The 20,004-nt window shown below is 36.5% G+C and overlaps 1 protein-coding gene and 1 pseudogene across 1 annotated transcript in view; one reads left to right on the plus strand and one right to left on the minus strand.

The window, feature by feature from the left end:
• The window catches only part of Rsrc1 (arginine and serine rich coiled-coil 1), a 249,324-nt gene that overhangs the window by 108,439 nt on the left and 120,881 nt on the right, over window positions 1-20,004 (plus strand). The window contains exon 6 of the mRNA XM_090328487.1: window positions 12,256-12,318. Within this exon, the coding sequence (XP_090184613.1) occupies window positions 12,256-12,318 (63 nt within the window). The remainder of the gene's footprint in view (window positions 1-12,255; window positions 12,319-20,004) is intronic.
• LOC150068449 (large ribosomal subunit protein eL37-like) lies at window positions 17,619-17,934 on the minus strand (annotated as a pseudogene).

Below are 20,004 nucleotides of genomic sequence, written 5' to 3' on the forward strand. Positions count from 1 at the left end.
TTCTCTTCCTTCCTTCTTTGCTGCCTCCCTCCCTCCTTCCCTCCCTCCTTCCCTCCTTCCCTCCCTCCCTCCCTCCCTCCCTTCCTCCCTTCCTTCCTGTCTTTTTTTTTCAAAATCATTCAGGGGTCGGGAGCATGGCTTAGTGGTACAGTGCTTGCCTAGCATGCATGAAGCCCTGGGTTCTCTTCCTCTGTACCACATACACAGAAAAAATTCGAAGTGGTGCTGTGACACAAGTAGTAGAGCACTGGCCTTGAGGAAAGCCAAGGACAGTGCCCAGGCCCTGAGTTCAAACCCCAGGAAAGAATTTTAAAAATCATTCTCCATTGTTAAATTTCCTTCAAACTTATAGATGTAAATTGATTAGGCTAAGTGTAAACTTTGCTTATTAGTATAAGTTACCACTGTAATTTAGATAGAAGCTCTGAGACTGCCCGTTTCCCCTCAGCCAGCTTTGATGAGTATATAATTTTTTAAAATGTATTGCAATCCCAGAAGGCAAAGAAGATCTTTTTCATTTTTTTTGTTGTTGTTGTTGTTGGTGTTGGTGGTGGTGGTGGTGGTGGTGGTGGTGGTGATGGGGCTTGAGCTCAGAGCCTGGGCGCTGTCCCTTAGCTTTTCAGCTCAAGTTTTCTGGTGGATAATTGGAGATAAACATGGCTGGCTTTGAACCTCAATCCTCAGATTTCAGTCTCCTGATAGCTAGGAGTGAGCCACCAGCAGCCAGGCAATTGTTTTGATTCTTATTTCTTAATTATTACCACTAAGATTGAATTTTTAATAATCTGTCATTTTGCTGGTAAATTGTTACAGTTTAAAAAATTCTATTGCAGGAGCCTAGCGGTAGAGTGCTTGCCTAGGATGCACGAAGATCTGGGTTCGATTCCTTGGTACCACATGCATATTAAAAAAAAGCTGAAAGTGGTGCTGTGGCTCAAGTGGTAGAGCTTTAGCCTTGAGAAAGTCCAAGGACAGCGCTCATGCCCTGAGTTCAAGGCCCACAACTGGCAGAAAAAAAATATTCTATTGCATTGTTTACTTTTTTGTACTGTGTTGATTGTTAATAACACCTTTTGTTTTTGTGCCAGTCCTGTGGCTTGAACTCAGGGCTTGAGCTTTTGTACTCAAGTCTAGTACTTTACCAGTAGCTCTGCTTCTGGCATTTTTGATAGTTAATTGGAGATGAAAATCTCACTGAATTTCCTTCTAGCTTCAAACCATCCTTCTCAGATCTCAGACCTCTAAGTAGTTACCATGTAGGTGAAAGATATGGCATTTGCCATTAGTGGCTTTTTATAAATTACATATAATTGGTTGACTTGTCTCAGACATATTTAGTATAGTCACATGTGTCTAAAATATAATTATAAAATAACTTCCATTGGCTTGTTTTAATTGTGGTAAGTGAATATTAATATTCAATATATTATCAACATATATGTTATATTATTCTATATTAATGTAAATATAATTTATGTATTATATGTTAATATTTAAAACATGTAATCTTCAAGTATTATTTTTTTAAACTGAAGAATTTTAAGTTTCTAAATGGAAGTTAACTTTATATTCATTTTCTTCACTAATTTAATATTGAAGTTTATTTTCTTCTGCTATCATTCTAATATTTTCAGGTAAAATATTTTATCTATTCTTAATGAGTTTTTCATAAAATGTCTTTTTGTTTGATGAGAACAACAAAATAAACATTTCTTGGCTTTAATGTAACTTATGAATCATTTTGTGACTGAAGAACTTGAGGCTGATTTTGGTGTTTAGAAATTTAAAGAGCTACTATTGCTACAGTGAAAATATTATACTGTATGGTAATGATAATTTGAATGTTTTGTTACATTTTATTCATATATGAAAAATTGAATTTATATTTGTTAGAAAAAGGCTTTCTGGATAGATGTTCACAAATTATTCAATTAAAAGATTATAGCATACTTACACTATCATATTTAAACAGCAAATATTTTGCCAAAAGATGTTTCTGTGGTTTCAACATTCTATTTTAGGGGCTAAGGTATTACCTCAGTGGTATAATGCATGTTTAGATGTGTTGGTGTGAACAGACCTTGTAGTGGAGTTTGAGTACATATGATAGGTTGGGACCACTGCAAATAGAATTCTGGACTGCGGTCACTTGTAGAAAGCTGTGGGCTGCACTGGTGCTGTTCCTCTCACACTCCATTGCTGTTCCCATGGATCCTGGCTGGGGGAAGCCTGGTGTTTCCAGCCATGTTTGCTGGTTAACCCCAGCACCTAACAAGGAAAGGGCTGCACAGGGCAGCTGGATGCTGAGATCAAACGCTTTTACCTCCTGAGCCAGCTGTGATCCTGAAACCCAACGCAAGGATAGGATGTCCTGGCTGTCCACTGGTGGGCCTGGAAGGAACTGTTCTCTGCAGATGGAGTGTGCCTACAAGGTTCTAGTGTTGGCCCAGGTGGTTCTGAATGTAATTATGTATTTCTGTCATAATTTACTGTACTGACCATACTCAGTGAGTACTCAAAGTACTCACTACTGATGTGTATTTTACTACTTGTGAGAAGCACATTATTCCTGCTATCTTATTATATCATATGGGCTTTGCTTAAATTATTAAGCACAAGGCATTTATGCTGTAAGTCTATTCGTTTTCTAAGATAACTTAAAAATTTTAATGAAAATCTACAGATATAATTTGTTTACAATTAAAAAATACAGATTGAATTGATCACAATGAAAAATTTTAATTTAAGTATTAATTTAAAATTGAAATACTTATGGTCAAAACTGTCAATACAACATTTTTTGACTCACTGTCATATACATTTTTACCATTTTTGTATTATTATTTTAAAGATAAGGATACTTTTCTTCTTTTGAAGATACATGACTGTCAGCCCAGAACTTAAAATGGTTGGGTCAACACAGCCTAATGCAGAAAGGTTTCTGATTAGAAGACCTCTCTGTTTTATAAAAGGATTTCCCTGTGTTTTTTTTAGAAATTCGTGAATTTTAAAAGTTAAGGACATAATCTTTGTAGTCATAAGCACTCAATATTGTAATTTCTCAGAGCCTTTAATTACATTAACCAAAGTATGATTTTACAAAAAGTTTAAACTCTTGTGCTATGTTACTTAGAGATTGTGATTTGCATAAAAATAAAAATATATGGCAAAATTATTTCCTACATTCAGGGAAAGAAAGACGTCGATAAAAAGTTGTAATTCATACACAGATGGTTCTTAAAGAACTAAGCTCTGACACTGGGTGGATTTGATGTGACCAGAGAATGTGAGTGCTCAGGAAAGGGTTGTGCTGTTTTCCCTTCATGGACTGTACTTTTAGAAAAACTACTGATGTGCTTATTAGTAGTTTGGGGGCATTGCGATTTTGCTTATGTAAGGCACAATATATTTCTTTCTTTGTATGTGTACAGTTGCTGCAAAATCTTTTATATGGTAATTTCAACTATATTTGCTTGTAACATTAGGTTAAACTATGAAACAATAAGAACCTTTGATAAATACGTTACAAAGAAGCTATTAGCTAATTGATTTTCATCATACTGGGGCTGATTCAGAATTTTAAAATTTTATCCTTTTTTATTTTAGGCAAGTTACTTTAGTACAGGAGGAAAATATTAATTTTTGAACACTTTAATTTAAGAAAGCCATTTGAGTTACCATGGGATAAGAAGATTGTTCATGTCAGTCTTTTGGATGAAATAATGTTATATTTGGATAGAATCATTTTAATAGATAATTTTGTTTAGTGCATATTGATAATTTTAAAAAATGAAACTGGCTTTGCACTTTTCTCCTATGCTGGTTTTTAAAAATGGATTAAGGCCTAAAGGAATAGAGGAAGTGAATGGACACTGATGTTTCAAAATATCTCATTTTGCCTAAAAGCAAGTACCGGCACATAAATGCCCATAAAGGGATTTCTTTCTTAAGCCCCGTGGATTTTCCCCCCACAACTTTTTGTGTGAGTTAGAAATGAAAACCATTCATCTAGTGCCCTAAAGAACGGCCTCATTGAATGGAGTAACGGTGTAATGTAGCACTGAAGGAGGATTGAAAGCGATTATCTTGTTAACTCCTGACGGCCACCACGGCTTGAAATGGAACCTGCAGGCTTGATTTGCAAATGAATTAGAGCTTTTTCATTTTGTGCCAGGATCATCTTTTTATATTCTGATATGACAGATGCTATGTTCCAGGCTTTTGTTTTTCTTCAGTTTTATACTTGCAAATAAAAAACAAAAGAATATGATAGTCATTTTATTTGCATCTTTTCTTCTGGAGTTTATTCTTTGTGTAGAAGTTTTTAATCTTACATTTTTCAAAAATGTGTTTGAGGCTTCTATTGTTTTTGTTACAATTAAGTTTGACTCATTTAAGTGCAGTGGTAATACAGTAAACAACAGCAAGATTATATTGGCTTTCAAGTAATAGGAAGTAAGTTGTAAAAAGAACACAGCTAGTAAAAGTGGAAACTTTTGGCTAAATTTAATAAAATTAGCTGTTTTTTTTTTTTTTTCTAGGTAATTGTTTTGATATGAGTTCACACTTGTAGAGATGTTTCGAAGACAGGCCAAGAATCTCCTGTGTGTCCTTCCCTACAGGTTTTCCCCATGGGTTGTGTCACACCATTGTCCTCAGCCCCCACACTTGTTTATAAATGTGTGTTTCTAATCCAAGGAGACTGTTGGAAACAATTCTTACTGACCAGTGTTGTAGTGTATTTGCAGGAATGAGGATATTTTCTTAAGCTCTGTTTATATTTGAAAGTCTTCTAAAATGCATATGGTAGTTTTAAAGCATTCTTAGTGTAACTAATTAAACTTAAAATAATATTTTACTAGTCCAGATGGTTTTTTATTATTGGGGGATAATATAATTAAAATTTGAACATTTCACTTAGTGTTAAATATTTAGAGTAGTAACCACATCCTCCCCATCTGAGTAATATACTTTTTTGTTTGTTTGTTTGTTTGGGGGGGTCATGGGGCTTGAATTCTGGGCCTAGGCTCTTCAGCTCAAGGCTACCACCCTACCCCTTGAGCTACAGGGCCACTTCTGGTTTTCTGATTAATCCTGGACTTTAGTGCTGGTGCTGGCTTTGAACCAAGATCCTTACATCTCAGCCTCCTGAGTAGCTAGGATTACAGGTATGAGCCATTGTGCCCAGCAGTAATATGTATTTTTTATCCAAAAAGAGATATCTGTCTGTTTCTCTCATAACACACTGAACACACAATACCCTATGTAACAGACACACAGTGTATCTCATCCCTCAGTATCTCCTATGTAAATTGTTGTGTCCTATTGTTTAGAGAATGAAAATAAGAAAGGTAGACTGTACCTGAGTAATCCAGATGCAATTTTGTTCCCCAACTATATTCAACTCAGGTTGGTTGGTCTGTGTGGAATTCGTGGTTTGGTGAGCAAGGAGGAGAAACTATTCATATTCTCATAGGCTTTTCAAGCAAATGCCTTTTTTTTTTAGCCAGTCCTGGGCTTGAGCTCAGGGCCTGAGCACTGTCCTTGGGCTTTCTCAAGGATAGAGCTCTACTACTTGAGCCTCAGCATCACTTCTTACTTTTTTCTATGTATGTGATACTGAGGAATGGAACCCTGGTCTTCGTGCATGCTAGGCAAGCACTTTACCACTAGGCCTAACTCCCAGCCCCAAGAAAATGCTTTTAAATTGTTTATGGATTCAAAATGTACAGGTGTGTAAGTCTTATTTTTGTTTTGCTTGGCAAACATTAAATTGTATTCTGACTGTTGAAGAAATCTGGTTGATATGGAGCCTGCAGATAAATGACCCCTGCAGCACCATTTTCATACAATGAAACTGTAGCCTTTAAAGTGAACCAAGGTTATGAGTAGCTGGCAAATAAAGGCTTACTACCGAAGTTTGACATGGTATTTTGTTCGTGTGTACGTAGAATGATGTTTAAAACAAATTAAACATACCTATCTCCTCAAACAATTTTCAGGGTTTTTTTCCCCCAGTCTTGGGACCGAACTCAGGGCTTTCTCAAAGTTAGCACTCTACCACTATAGCCTCAGTACCTGGTGTTTGTGGTACTGAGGAATCGAACCCAGGGCTTCTGCATGCTAAGCAGGCATTTTACCATTAGCACACTTCCCACCCCAATTTTCAGTTTTTATGGGGAATGGGGAATCTTTTTATCCAGCTTGCTGAGATACATCGGCATAATCTTCACCTGTTACTTTACAGTAGCACATCATATTTTATAATACTATCTTATGTTAACTTGCCACACATTCATCCATGTTTCTTCAAATGTTAGTTTACACAAATGAGTAAGGTCATGTGTTATCTTTCTGGCTTTTTCCACTTACCATAATGACCTACAGTACACTCATGTTGTTATTGATGTGTTTCAGTTTTTTAAATCTTTGTGGTTGAGTTTTGTAGACTATATGTATCTCGAAATTTATCCATATTGCGTAGTTTTTCCAATTTAATGGTGCATGGTTGTTCATCGTGACATCTAACTACTGTGCATTTCTGCAGCATTGGTTGTAATGCTTCCTGTTTCATCTGTACTTTTATTTACTTGGTTTAAAAATTAGCTAATGGTTTATCTTTTCAAAAAATGCATCCCTTTTTTTACTGATACTTTGTATATGTTAGCCTCCATTTTGTTAACTTCTGTTCTGATATTTGTTATTTCTTTCCTTTTTCTAACTGTTGGCTTGTTTTTTTTACTTTTCTTGTTTTTTTCTTTCTTCCTCAGCTATTTCTATTTTAGTTATTCTAGTTCAGATTAATCACTTCCAGATGAAATGTATTCCCCTCAGTTGAACAATTAAATGAACTTAGAATGTGGAAATAGTTTTTGTGCTTGTATCAAGGTCAGCAAAACAAACCACAGTGTGAGCTCACAAAAGATTTTCCTTGAAATGTGTGCTGGAATGAGGATATTGCCTCTTATTTTATCTTTATGTAAAATGGTTTATGATTAGTTTGGGATTTAAACAGTAATATTATTGATTTATAAATATTGTTTGTAAGCATATTTTTTCCACATAAAATTAGGTTAAATTTATTAAGAAACGTTATTTAATCTATACTTAAAGGAAATTCCAAAGACATAAAAGTGATCTCATTCAGAAATATTTTTCCTGGTCCTCATGTGAAAATTCACAGTAAAAATTTATTCCTAGTCAGGCGCTTGTGGCTTATGCCTATAATCCTGACTCCTCAGGAGGCTGAGATCTGAGGATTGCTGTTCAGAGACAGCCCAGGAAGGAAATTCTGTGAGATTCTTATCTCCAGTTAGCCCCTAGAAAACTGGAAGTGGTGCTTTGGCTCAAGTATAGAGTCCTAGCCTTGAGCACAAAAGCTCGGGGACAGCGCCTAGGCCTGGAGTTCAAGTCCTATGACCCACAAGAACAAAAATTATTCCTACTAAAACATCACATGATCTAGTAGGGCAATTGACTTTTTAAAAAAAAAATTCATGACCCCAATGATGTAGAAGTCCACAAAAATAAATAAGGTTTATTTTGAGCATTTTGGTTCAATGCCACATGATATGTTTAAATATTTTCATGAAGTGTCAGCTAGTGAGTAATGTGAGTAAGCATACATTTTCATCTACTTATCTTTATTTAAAAATTTTTATTTTGCTTTGTCTTCTAGTATAAGACTCTGAGCTTCTCCATACTAGAAGGCTAGTAGTTTTAACAAGTTTATTTTCTCTGAACTCATTCCTTCAGTTGTTAAAGTTAATTTAATGATCTCATTGGTAAAAGTTTTCCTTCACTAATGAATACAGGATTCAGAAACTCCTTTTTAATTTTGGGGAAGAAATTCTTCTGAGTCATTCAGTTTTAAATTTGTTAATTTTTCGGGCTATTGCTTTCCTATGAATTGGTGGCATTTAAAGAGTACCTTGTCTGGTAATGTCAACATACATTGTTCTCTTTCAGCACAGCTGTATGGTCATTGTAGTATAAAAAGGCATTGCCATTCAATGAATGATCCATAGACCATTGTGGTTAACAGCATGATATGAACCCCTTGTGTATTTTCTCATTTTGATATAATTAGAATATTCTTATATTATAAATTAAATGCTATATTACAGTAGTTATGCAGGCCTTCAAACTATCTAGCTATAGATTGTGTCACTGTGATTTTTGTGTTCTTAGAAGTAATTCAAAGCTGTAATAATGCCACATTTGCTTGTTTCTGCCTCTTTCCGGTGGTGGGGTACTGAAGCCACTGCAAAGGAGAAGAGCACAGAAGAGCACTAGTGTGGTTGTACCCCTACACAAAACGTATATATTGAAAGTGAATTTGAATTTTGACAATTTTTCATTAATCACAAATCTTTTTATTACTGTTCATGTTATTGTTGCTTTTGTAATTTGCAGCCATTTAATTTAGCCACAAACTTATGGACTGTACAAAATATTACACTGGATTTGACCAGTGGTCCATCATTTGATAATCTCTGATTTGGGTTTTTAGCACATTAGATTAAGTTGACCAGCTTTAAATTTTCTTTTGGTGTTTAAATACTTTGTGTAGTATTTGAATGGTATCTATGAATTAAATGTAGATGTTTAAACAATATGTGTGGGCAGATATTAACACAGTAATGGTAAACAAAAGTAGCTCTTAGGAAAAAAAAGTTTGTATTCTTTATATACAGTAGAAAGAAAAAAACAAAGGCTTTCTTTAGTTAATCTCTGTATTCCAAGTCTAAAGGCATTTTCTTTTTGACACATAGTTTGAGAAGTATTAAGATCTGATGAACATTGCTATGAAGGATTTATGCTCTTAAAAGTTTCATGTTGCTCACCACAAGATGTATGTGTCTATGTAAATATCCTAGAGAACTATTAACTATTAAGTGCTGTGCTATGGAGTATTTCCCTGAGAGCAGTAGGGGCAGCTGACCTTGACAGCCACACTGTCCATGCTCTGTGCATGATGTCTGTGGGCCATGCTGGATGCAGTGTTGCAGTCTGGCTCTGTGGCCTTGGTACTCAGTGACATTTCTTTCCCTTCCTAATGTGTTTTAGTGATGTCAGGACACATCTTCATTTTAATGATGATGTTGACAATAATTGAAAACTCTAGCTAAGTGCAAAGTGCTAAGTGTTTCATGTGCTTTATTTCATTCTTAATCTAGGACATTTGCAAAGATGTCAAACTATAGGTAGGTGTGGTGTACACTCTCGTAAGCTCAGCACTGAGGGAGGCTAGTTGGGGTAACATAGTGGATTCTGGGATAGCCTGAGCTGCATACTGAGACCTTGGCTCAACACACAAAGAAAATAAAAATAAGTCAGGAAGGGACTGTAATTTAGACATGTAAGAATTATTATTAACATAGCAAATTGTGAATTTAGTTTTTCATGTATAATATCAGAATAAGATAGTGTAGAAGGGAAGAGAGTATATTAGATGGAAGAATTCATGAGCAGTGTTGATGAGCAGGTTTGAGAAGAGGTACATGGGTAATAGTCGGCAGTTGTTCTTTGGCTGTGACAGACAAGAACATAGCCAGTGGCCTGAGGTTGGAGTGTGAAGACACTGCTGTCGGGGAGAAGAGAGTTGCAGGGGTTTGGTGTGATGTGCTAGGAGCCAGATATAGCATGAGGAACTTGAGGCAGGAAGCAGCTGAAGGGAGATGAGCTAAGATCACAGTAGACAAATTGCTGGGCAGCTCACCTCCTCTGAGTGTCTCATGTGCTGTGGGCATAACTATGTCTGTTATCTCTATTTCTGTTTTATGTCCTGCAATAGAAATTGAATTCATCTGTGTCCGTGTAATAACAAGCCAAGTTTAAGAAGATTGTATTTGTACTAAACAATGTAGGTGGTATAAAGATGAATAAAAATGTAAACATGGCCTTTAAATACTGAAGCTAATAGGTATGCACATAAATAATAATTTATGGGAAAGTTTTCCAGTGACATAGAGAATAGGGAGAATGTGGCTCAATATAAAGCCAGCCTCATTTAATATGATACACCAGGCAGCATTTCTATATAAATGAAGGAGTATTGGCTTTGGACTCTGTTAGGTCAATCTTTGCTCTAAACTTGAGTCATTATTCACAGTATGAAGAGAATGTGTTATCCCACAGAGTTGCTATGAGGATTTTTTTCTTGCATACTTGATTGTATCGACAGTAATATGTTTCTGTAGAAGACTTTTTAGAATTAGAATAAACTGGAAACCCCACAGTTAAACATGATTTGCATATTATTTTATCTTTTTTTCTTAACACATGAGCTGTACTGTACACATGCATACCATTTTGTAATATCCTTTAAAAAACTTAATAAACCACAAGACTAGTTTTATGAAAATGCACAATTACATCATTATTTTAATGGCCATTTACTTTTGTATAGATATTAATCATGATTTTTGAAAGTTTGCCAGTAACTGTACATTTAGCTTCTTTTCAGGGTTTAAAAAATTACATACAGTGGAGTGATTAATATCTTGTGATTGTATCATTGGAATAAACCTAGAGGAATACAACTGTCGGGTCAAAGGTTTTATGTTCATTATCGACAATTTTGATTTATTTTCCCAGCTTCCCTCTAGAAAATTTGTGTTTTGTGTTCCCACATGCTGTGAATGAGGGTCTGATTTTTTGTGCTTTGTCTACAGAAACCTCATTTGTTTTGGCCTTTGTTTTCTTGGCAGGTAGCGAATAACACTGTACTTTACTTGCAGCTCTTCCTTGCCTGTATTAGCCATTTCTCCTCTTCTCTTTCCCTCTCCTTCCCTCTCCCCATTTGTCTTCCTCCTCCTCCTCCTTCTCTTGTTCTTTTGTGAGTATTGGGAAAATTTAGTGAGATTCTCAATGTAAACGTCCAGGCTCTGCATATGGTGCATATAAGCCTATTAATAAGAGTTAGTATTCATTTTTACCCCCATCCTTACCCTTGTGCCGTCTCCTTCCAAATGCTTCCAATTAAGGATTACAAGAATACTGAAATACTGTTTGATTACTTAGGTCACTGCTTTTCAGGACTGACAATATTAAGTTTTCTCTTTCCTGAAATTTGGGCAATGAACTCTGGTGGCCTGGATTCAAATCTTCCTTTTGCTAGCTGAGGAGTGTTCTGTGTGATCTACATAATCTCCATAAGAGAGATTAAGCTTTATTGATCTCTTCTATAAAATAGGGGTTATAGTTATATCACCTCTTCAGTAAATGAGATGATTGATGTAAAGCACTTCCTACAGTGTGGCACATTCTGTTGAGCATTTCCTCACAGGCAGAATCCGAGAAAATCATTCCACTTAGACAATAGTCTGAAGCGAAGGTTTACGTGCTCAGAGCATAGGGAGGTCTTCAGGCAAACAGTTTGACTTGAGCAAGAATCTTAAATTCTAGGCTGAAGGGGCTAGTATGATTCACAAATACAAAGATTTTAATTGTTATTTTCTAGTACTGCTAGGTATTTACCTTTTTAAAATGACACCTGAGCTTTCTGTTCCATGATGAAGTGTATTAGTCTGGTTAATTAGAACATCAAAAGGAAAGAGAAAAGCCTTAAAACATGTTTTTAATTGAAGAACTGATTATTCAAATTATAAGTTATTGAATAGCTGTGAAAGATACATGTGTGTCATTTTATTTAACTTTTAGAAACTAGAACACATTAATAGGATATTCTAATATGTTACTCCATTTAGTATTATCAGTCTTACTACATTAGATAAGTACTACTTTTGTGAAGTTGCTGGGAAATAATTTTAAAAGGGCCTTATTAAAAATGGAAATTATTTTTACATTATTACTAATTACATTGATAACTAATTGTACAAATACAAATTTATATGAATTTGATAATTTTATAAATACAATATGAATTTAAGTTACTTATGTTTCTATATTAGTAATAGAATTTACTGGTTTATTTCCTTTTCAAGAAATTACTTAACCCTAATCCCCCAAGTACAATAAAAAAAATCACATAACACTCATAAATTATTTGTAAATCTAGTGATCAATTATCTTATATCCCAGTTTTGTTTATAAGAATTACCCACATGACCAATAATAAGAGATAAGTTAATTCATTGTATGTCTATGACCAGAATAATATGAAAACATTTGAAATGTTGCATACAAGTATTCACACTTAAGAAGCTTTTTATAATTTATAATTATGTAATGGAAATACTTAAGCATATAACAAGGCAACAATCTCCTTTGTGTGTATCTGTGTATTGTTAGGAATGGAGGGGAAGCCAAGAACACCCTGGAGCCATTACAGTGCACTGGCTGCTGGGGTTGCAGGTGACTTTTATTTTCTTCTTCACTAGAACCAGATGTGATTTTGGATTTTCGTACAATAAGCTCTTATTGTTTGCATGGCCGCTGCTTGCCCGCACGGCCCCAAGTGCACATTAGGGAAGGTGCCCCTTCCTGTGCAGTCTGGGCCTGCGCCAGGATGCACTTGCCGGCCAGGGAGTACAGCTTCCACTAACCCTGCCTCCCCAGCTTTTGTCTTCCTCCACAATGAAAGGTGCAGATAGCCGTGCATTAGAGACCTCAAAACTCATGTCAGGCAATCACCTTAAATTAGCTAAGGTCATTTGACCTTTGAATGTGTCTTCACTGAGTAGGTCACTCTCCAAATGATCTCTGTCTCTGGCTCTCTCTCCCTCTCACACTCTCTTCCTCCCTCCCCCATTGTGCTGGGCCTTTGGGTCTCACTTCTGCTTCCTTGTGTTTACTCAACTCCCCAGTCTTTCAGGACCTGCTCATATCACCCACTTTTTTCCAGTCTTTCCCAGCCACTCTTTTTCTTAACTTCTCTTACACTGTGTCAGGAACATAGATTGAAGGGCAGCTGTGGTAAGTGGTTGCATCTAATCTCATCTGCTAACTGACCATCACTGCCCATGACACCTTAGAGCAGCGTGTTGAGGAGTTGAAATGTGTACATACCTGGGTCACTAACTAGAAATGTTTGTGCTGCATGTTGGAAATAGAAGGTTAGGAAGCATGTGTCACACACATTTTCCTTGCTGAGTTAGCACATTAACTATTTATCCTTGGCTTGATAGTATGACTTGAGCCATGTGAGGCATATATATCATACTTGAGCACTGGTTGTTTTTGTTGATGATGTTTATGTTGTTGTTATAGCTGCAATTCCTTAGAAGTTATCAGAGACTGAGGCATAAAGATTCTCAATAAACAATGTTACTGTGTGCATGGGCATTTTATACAGAACACACATATTAGTGATAATAACTATATTTAGTCTTATTAAGGACTTGATTAGTGAAGTGACATTTTCATGCTACTTAATTATATGCATTATAGTTTACAAATATTCTACAAGGAAACACTGGAATTTTGGCTTGCTGTGTGAAATTGGTCAGATTAATATTTATTTTTATCAGTTTCCACTTCTCATCAAAAAAAGGTCCACTTTTCTTTTGGATGTCTTTTTCTTATTAAATTTGTTTCCAGGTAGGACTTGTATAAGTAGATCCATAATAGATTCTAGCTTGATATAGCAAAGAATGATTAGAACAATATGCTTATTTTTTATTATGCAAAGCAAGTAATTAAATTCTTTTTTAAGCTACTTTCCTGACAAGTATGGGTAAAAATATTGAGAATAAAAGAGATGTCATTATTGGAAGGAAGAGAATTTAAAAACCAAAATGATTATTCACTGTGGTTTCTTAACCATCTCCTGTAGACCAGCTAACAAACCGGATGATCACTTAGGTTTGATATTACTCTCAGACTGAATAAAAGTAAGGAAAAAAATTGGATGGCAAATTTCTTCGTAGTAATGGTGTTTTGGATGTACAGCATTTTTGTCTCATGAAAACAATGAAATATGTTTGCAATAAAAGTAAGATAATATTTTTTCATATTTTTCTTGCCTACTATTGCATGATTGGTACCTGACTTCTTCTCAGCCTGGCTGACAGGTACCTTCTGGTGTGTGTTGAGCAACCCAGGCCATGTCCCACTGAGATTCTTTAAAACGGCTGCACTGTACATCGAGCCGCTGCACTTTCTGCTTTACAGCCTGCGTTATGCCAGCATTACTATCTGTGCTGCCTCAACTACAAATTGGATGAACAACCCATGACACTTTTTCAATATTATTACATTAAACCAAGTGGATTTTGATTGATAACCTAATATTCAACTAATGCAGAACATCAATCATGGCAAGTATATTAATTATTTAATATTGCAGTCTAATTCAGAAATCGATGTGCTGCATGAGGGGAAGGGAAACTCATGGTTCCCTGAAGATTTAAGACAGGGAATGATTAAAAAAAGACCTGCTGTACTCCTGTGTGTTAGTTCGATACAAATCTTTATTCATTTGCCAATAATCTCTTCCCATTTTCCACTTCAGGACCATTTTATCAGTTTTGAGACCTATAATTGAATTAAGTCTGCTTTCAGCACAGGGCAAAAGGAGCTGCACAAATATTGATGAAGTCATGACAGGGACAGCCCAAGAGGCTGTCAGCCTTTGGTCACTGTCTGAGACTTTGCATCTCCAGTTCTAAAAATTTGCTACGACTTTTAGAATACCTTTAAAGACCTCTGGTTTAAAAGTGACCAAAAGTCCTTTTTGCACTTCAGTATAGCCATTTCTGTTGTGCCACAAAGTTCAGAAGGGACTTTCCTGCGTCACCTTGCTGATAGCAACCTTATGTGTTCCCAAAGCAAGTGATCCATCCTCCTCCTACCCACAGCTGCAGTCTCGGCTGCAGGAGAATTGGATGATCATCCAAACTCATCAGAACATTTGGTATAGTGCTTAAGTTCAAGTTCTGCTTTTCTACTTGTCAAATGAGGATTATAAATAATGGCATCTTGTGTTACATTTATGAACTCATGATGTTTTATCTGTTGTTTTAGAATAGTGTGTGATGGTGTGCATATGTATGTGTATGTATAATCTGAAGGGAAGTAGGGAGCATAAACATGTTGTTGTTGTAAAATTTTTTTGTCATTTGTGGGGCTTGAACTCAGGACCTGGATGCTGTCCCTGAGTTCTTTTGCTCAAGGCTAGTGCTTTACCATATTGAGCCACAGCTCCACTTCCAATTTTTGAATGGTTAATTGGAGATAAAAGTCTCATAGGGACTTTTTTCTGCCTGGGCTAGCTTTGAACCACAATCCTCAGATCTTAGCCTTTAAGTGGCTAGGATTACAGGCATGAACCACCAGCATCCAGCCATATATGTAAAGTTGCCACTTCATCTTCCTTTTAGCTCATAGTTGGCATGATTATGTCCCCTCCTCCCACATACACACACACTTTGGGAAGCCTTTCTTAATCGTTTTAGAGTATGTATCATTTTAAAATTTAAAATTTAAATCTCCTATGGCCTTTGAATCTCAGGTGTTTACAAGTGAACTGCTTTTACTTTTTTTTAGCTATGATGGATTGTTAAAATAATCACTAAATTCTAGCCCAACGCTTTCTTCTTCTTTTTTTTTTAAAATCTTGTTCCCTCTTGAATTTATTTCTCTTACCACTAGATTATATTTTTTAAGGCTTCTTTCCTGTAATGTCTCTGTGTGGTAAATTTCCTGTGTCTTTGTAGGCTAAGAATTTATTCTTTCCTTCTATGTAAGTGAAAGTTAACTGCATATAAATTGTAGACCAACTTTTCCCCCTTTTTGTCTTGGGGGTTACTACTCCTTTGTCTTCTTGCAGCCAGCATTAGTGTTCAGAAGTCTGGTACCAACATTACTCCTGCTTTAGGAAGGGGTCTCATTTTAGGACTTCTAATCCATTTACAATCTTAAATGTTGTTATAAAATTATGCTTAACTATCTGTTTTCCTTACTGATTCTGGCCCTTTCAGTTGGAGAGTTGAGTATTTCTTCAAGTATTTATTCTCTTTCATTTCATCTTTGTTCTCTCTCTCAGGTTCCAATTACATGGATGTTAACACTTCTATTTTGAATTTTCTTTCTTAGCCGTCTACCTTCTGATATAGTCCTACTGATTTTTTCAACTTATTAATTCATTCTCTGTATATATTATGCTTTTGCCCATCCTGTATTTTTTACTTCAAATTATTATTATTATTATTATTATTATTTTGAGATAACATCTCACTGTAAAACCCAGAATGGCCTTGATCTTGCATTCCTCCTGTGTCAGCCTGCTAAGTGATGGAATTACATGTGCCATTATTTGAGTATTATTTTGAATATTCAGAATCAGATTATTGAGCCTTTTTATAAGTATTTTCATATTAGATTTAAAATTTGAAATTACATACATTTTTTCTGCTTGAAGATGTACTTGGATTATATTCTTACTGAATATATATTTTTTGTGGATGAGGTTCTTGTATTTGCTGTTTTCATTTCTTGTGCTGACATACCTTGTAATTTCACAGTGAGCTTGTCAGCATTCAGATGCTGAATCTAGTCATCTGAACCTAAGGGGAGGAATAAAAGGTCTGACTTAGGCTTCTCCAGCTAACTTAAAGACTGGAATGGAGACCTGGTGTGGTGGCACCTGTCTGAAATCTCAGGATTCAGGAAAGTAGCAGAAAGCCTATCTCACAAAGAATGAAAACAAAAGAGTTGAGGGTATGGCTCATGTGGAAGAGCACTTGCTCTAGTCAGGCCTCCTCTACTTCTCCCATTGTGCCCTCTGGAGAAAGCAAAAAGGGAGAGTCTGCACACATGCACCTTCTCCACACTCCTTCTAATAGAACTCTCCCAGGCTACCACTTAGCTTGTGGCTCCCACTTGCCTTGCTGACCAGAGCGGGGTGGAGGCAGGGAGATGGAGAATAGAGTAATGATGCTTCATGGAACCACTCAGACCTGAGCTTATTGCTCTGTACCAACCTTGTCTCATAAGAGTCACATCAGGTGCCTAGTATTTTTTAGATACTATAATTTCACAGTTGGTGCTAGAATATAAAAAATGAAAAGTAGACAATGCGTCCTTCAAAGGCCTTTTATTTTATAGGTGCCAGTGTAAGAAGAAAAAAAGTAAGAAGAAATTCTAATGATTTGTGATCAAATCTGTGATGGGTTATTCCCAGGATTGTGGGGACATATGGGAAGAGTTTGTTGCTTTGATGAGATAAGGTTTAGGTTAAGTCCTGAAGGATGTTTTTATTTTGCTGTTTGTTTGTTGGCTAGATGAGGAGGATTAAAGGAGGCTGAGAGTAAGGAGTATTGTAAGTGGATAGTGTAGTCTAGCGGTAATGGAAGTTGGGTGGATAGTGTGTCACAGCCCTTTCCACATGATGAGATGAACAAGTGTAGAAGGATCATGGGGAACTTGAGCTCACATTTCAGGAAGGTTTGGAAATACTGCGGAGAAGGCATTGGTGTGGTGAGGCAGGAGCCACAGAGATCCACAAGAGATCAAATGGTGCTGAAGGATATTGGCCAGCCAGGGATCTGTGGTAGATTCCATTTGGTAGAAAAGAAGCTTGTCAGGAAAAATGCATGGTTTTCTCTCAGCATGAGATATTTAGAAAACACATCTTACCTAAAGGCTTTTAATTTAAAGAATCACTTAGAAGCATAACAAACCAATATCTTAATTTTTTTAAAAAAACAAAACATTCATTGTATGACTAATCTTTGAAATTCTCAAGATGAAACTGGATGCTGCAGCAGCTACTCTCTTGGGTTTGGGCATTGTTCCTTCACGGAATTCATGCCTGAATCTCCTATAGACAATTTTTAGGTGCCTTGTCTGGCCAGTCCCTGTAAGTTTCATCTCTTTGCCTTGGCACTCCAGTTGTATTTTGTCTTGGGTTGTACAGGGTAGCCACATTTACCACATGTCGACTCTGAAGGTGGTAGGCGTTAGAACCACAGCGCTGCACATGTGTGTCTTGTTGCGATACTTTCCAAAGGATGGTGTTCTCTTTGTCATCTCTCCGCTAACGCTGAGACCAAAGAGAGTAATGTTTTATTTTAAAGGATGCTTTGCATTTGTAATTCTAAAATGCAGAAAGCTCAGAAACCCAGGAGATTCTCTTAAATTTGTACCAAATTGCACTGACAGCAGACTACCTGAAAATAGCCCTTTAGCAGTCTTCATTAATCCTAGTATGTGCAGACATTCACCTGTCTCTCACAGTTGCTAATACGCTTCAGCCCGTGATGACGTTCCATGGCATACAATTTGCACACACTCACTACTTATCTAAAATCTGAAGTAGTATGAAGAAGAGTGTCTAGCACTGATGGTATCTGGTAATGAGCTATGAACTTGTATTTTAATGAGTACTTGTTTTATATGGCATGTTATTTTTCTTTTTAAAAATTTTATTGTTGCGGTAATGTATACAAGGGTTACAGTTACATTCATCAGGTAGAGGTGCATTACTTCTTGCACATTGATACCCCTTCTCATGTTTTTGTCCCTATTCCCCCCCCCCCAAATCATCTTGTTTCCCTCCCCTTCCCTTCCCTATTTCAAATAAATGTAAGGTTTGCCGAAAGGAAACTCCATGCAGTTTAAGAGGCAAAGGTTTATTGAGAGAGAAAGAGAGAGACCTTATGGCCGGAAGTGAGAGATTATATAGGGGGAGAAGTGTGGCCACAGCAGAAGCGGATGTGACCTCAGAGGATGAAGAAATACTTCAGACTGGGGGACCTCCCACTGCTTCCAGACATGCCAGTTGCCAAGGTTACAGTCTGGGCAGGGATTTCCAGGGTGCACAGGAGAGCGCCAAGGGAAGGAATCATTTCTCCCAGGCAGACCTAACACATGTATACAGTAAACCATGTAACAGTCAGATACATTAACAACATGAGATTAACCATAAGGCAAAAAAAAAAAGAGGAGAAATATAACATAGTACATTAAGAATATCACAAGATAAAGCTCTTGTTTCCATATCCTAGAGATCCTTTCATTTATTCTCATCATATATGACCTTATGTGCATAACTTTTGAGCTATTGAAATCGTCTACTAGAAGAGTCCTAGATGTATACTAATTGTTACAAATGAGGGAAACTATTGAGCCTATGTTCCTTTGGGTCTGGCTTACTTCATTTAATATGATTTTTTTCCAAGTCTTTCCAGTTCCTTACGAATGGAGAGATGTCATTCTTAATGATGGAAGCATAGAATTCCACTGTGTATAAGTACCACATCTTCTTCATCTACTGAGGGGCATCCGGGTTGGTTCCATACCTTAGCTATGGTAAATAGTGCTGCTATGAACATTGTTGTGCTAGTGGCTTTAGTATGTCTTTGTTTCTGGACATTTGGATAAATGCCAAGGAGTGGGTGGGATTGCTGGGTCATAGGGGAGCTCTATGTTTAGTCTTTTGAGGAATCGCCACACTGCTTTCCAGAGTGGTTGAATGAGTTTACACTCTCACCAACAGTGTAGTAGCGATCCCTTCTGATGTGGCAAGTTATTTTTTAGTAACTTACATGACAATTCAGTCATGGAAGAAAGTAAAGAATATGTATTATAAAAATTCAGGCTTCAAGATGCCAACTCAAACTACCCCACAGGGTGTACAATAACTTCCGTTAGGGATTTATAAAACATAAGAGGGCAAAAACACAGACCTCCCACAAACCATGCCAAATATGTGCACAGAATATCTTTAAAAGGATAAACAAAGTGTCAGTATCCATGATTGAGAACTGGAAGTCAGTAATGAGAGGACAACTTCATTCATTATGTGTGTATGTGTGTTTGTGTGAATGTGTGTGTTATAGACCCTCAATATCTTGTGGTTTAGCCATTTGTTTACATTTTAAGTTGCACAAATAGTTTTATGAGGATGTTGTTTTGAAAATTGACAGAAACCTTGACATTTCTAAGCATTGGCTATCCAGTTGAGTTCAGAGTACCAGAAGCAGGAAATGAGAAAAGAGAAAGGTTACAGATGAGTGCCAGGAGAGGGAGAACTTACCCCTGAGGAGTGGAAACCAAAGCAAGGAGCTGGAGTTTTGCTTCAAGTATCAAAGTTGAAGG

The sequence above is a fragment of the Megascapheus bottae genome, chromosome 1 (genome assembly GCF_031878675.1).
Source record: "Megascapheus bottae isolate mThoBot1 chromosome 1, mThoBot2.hap1, whole genome shotgun sequence".
Classification (NCBI taxonomy): Eukaryota; Metazoa; Chordata; class Mammalia; order Rodentia; family Geomyidae; genus Megascapheus; species Megascapheus bottae.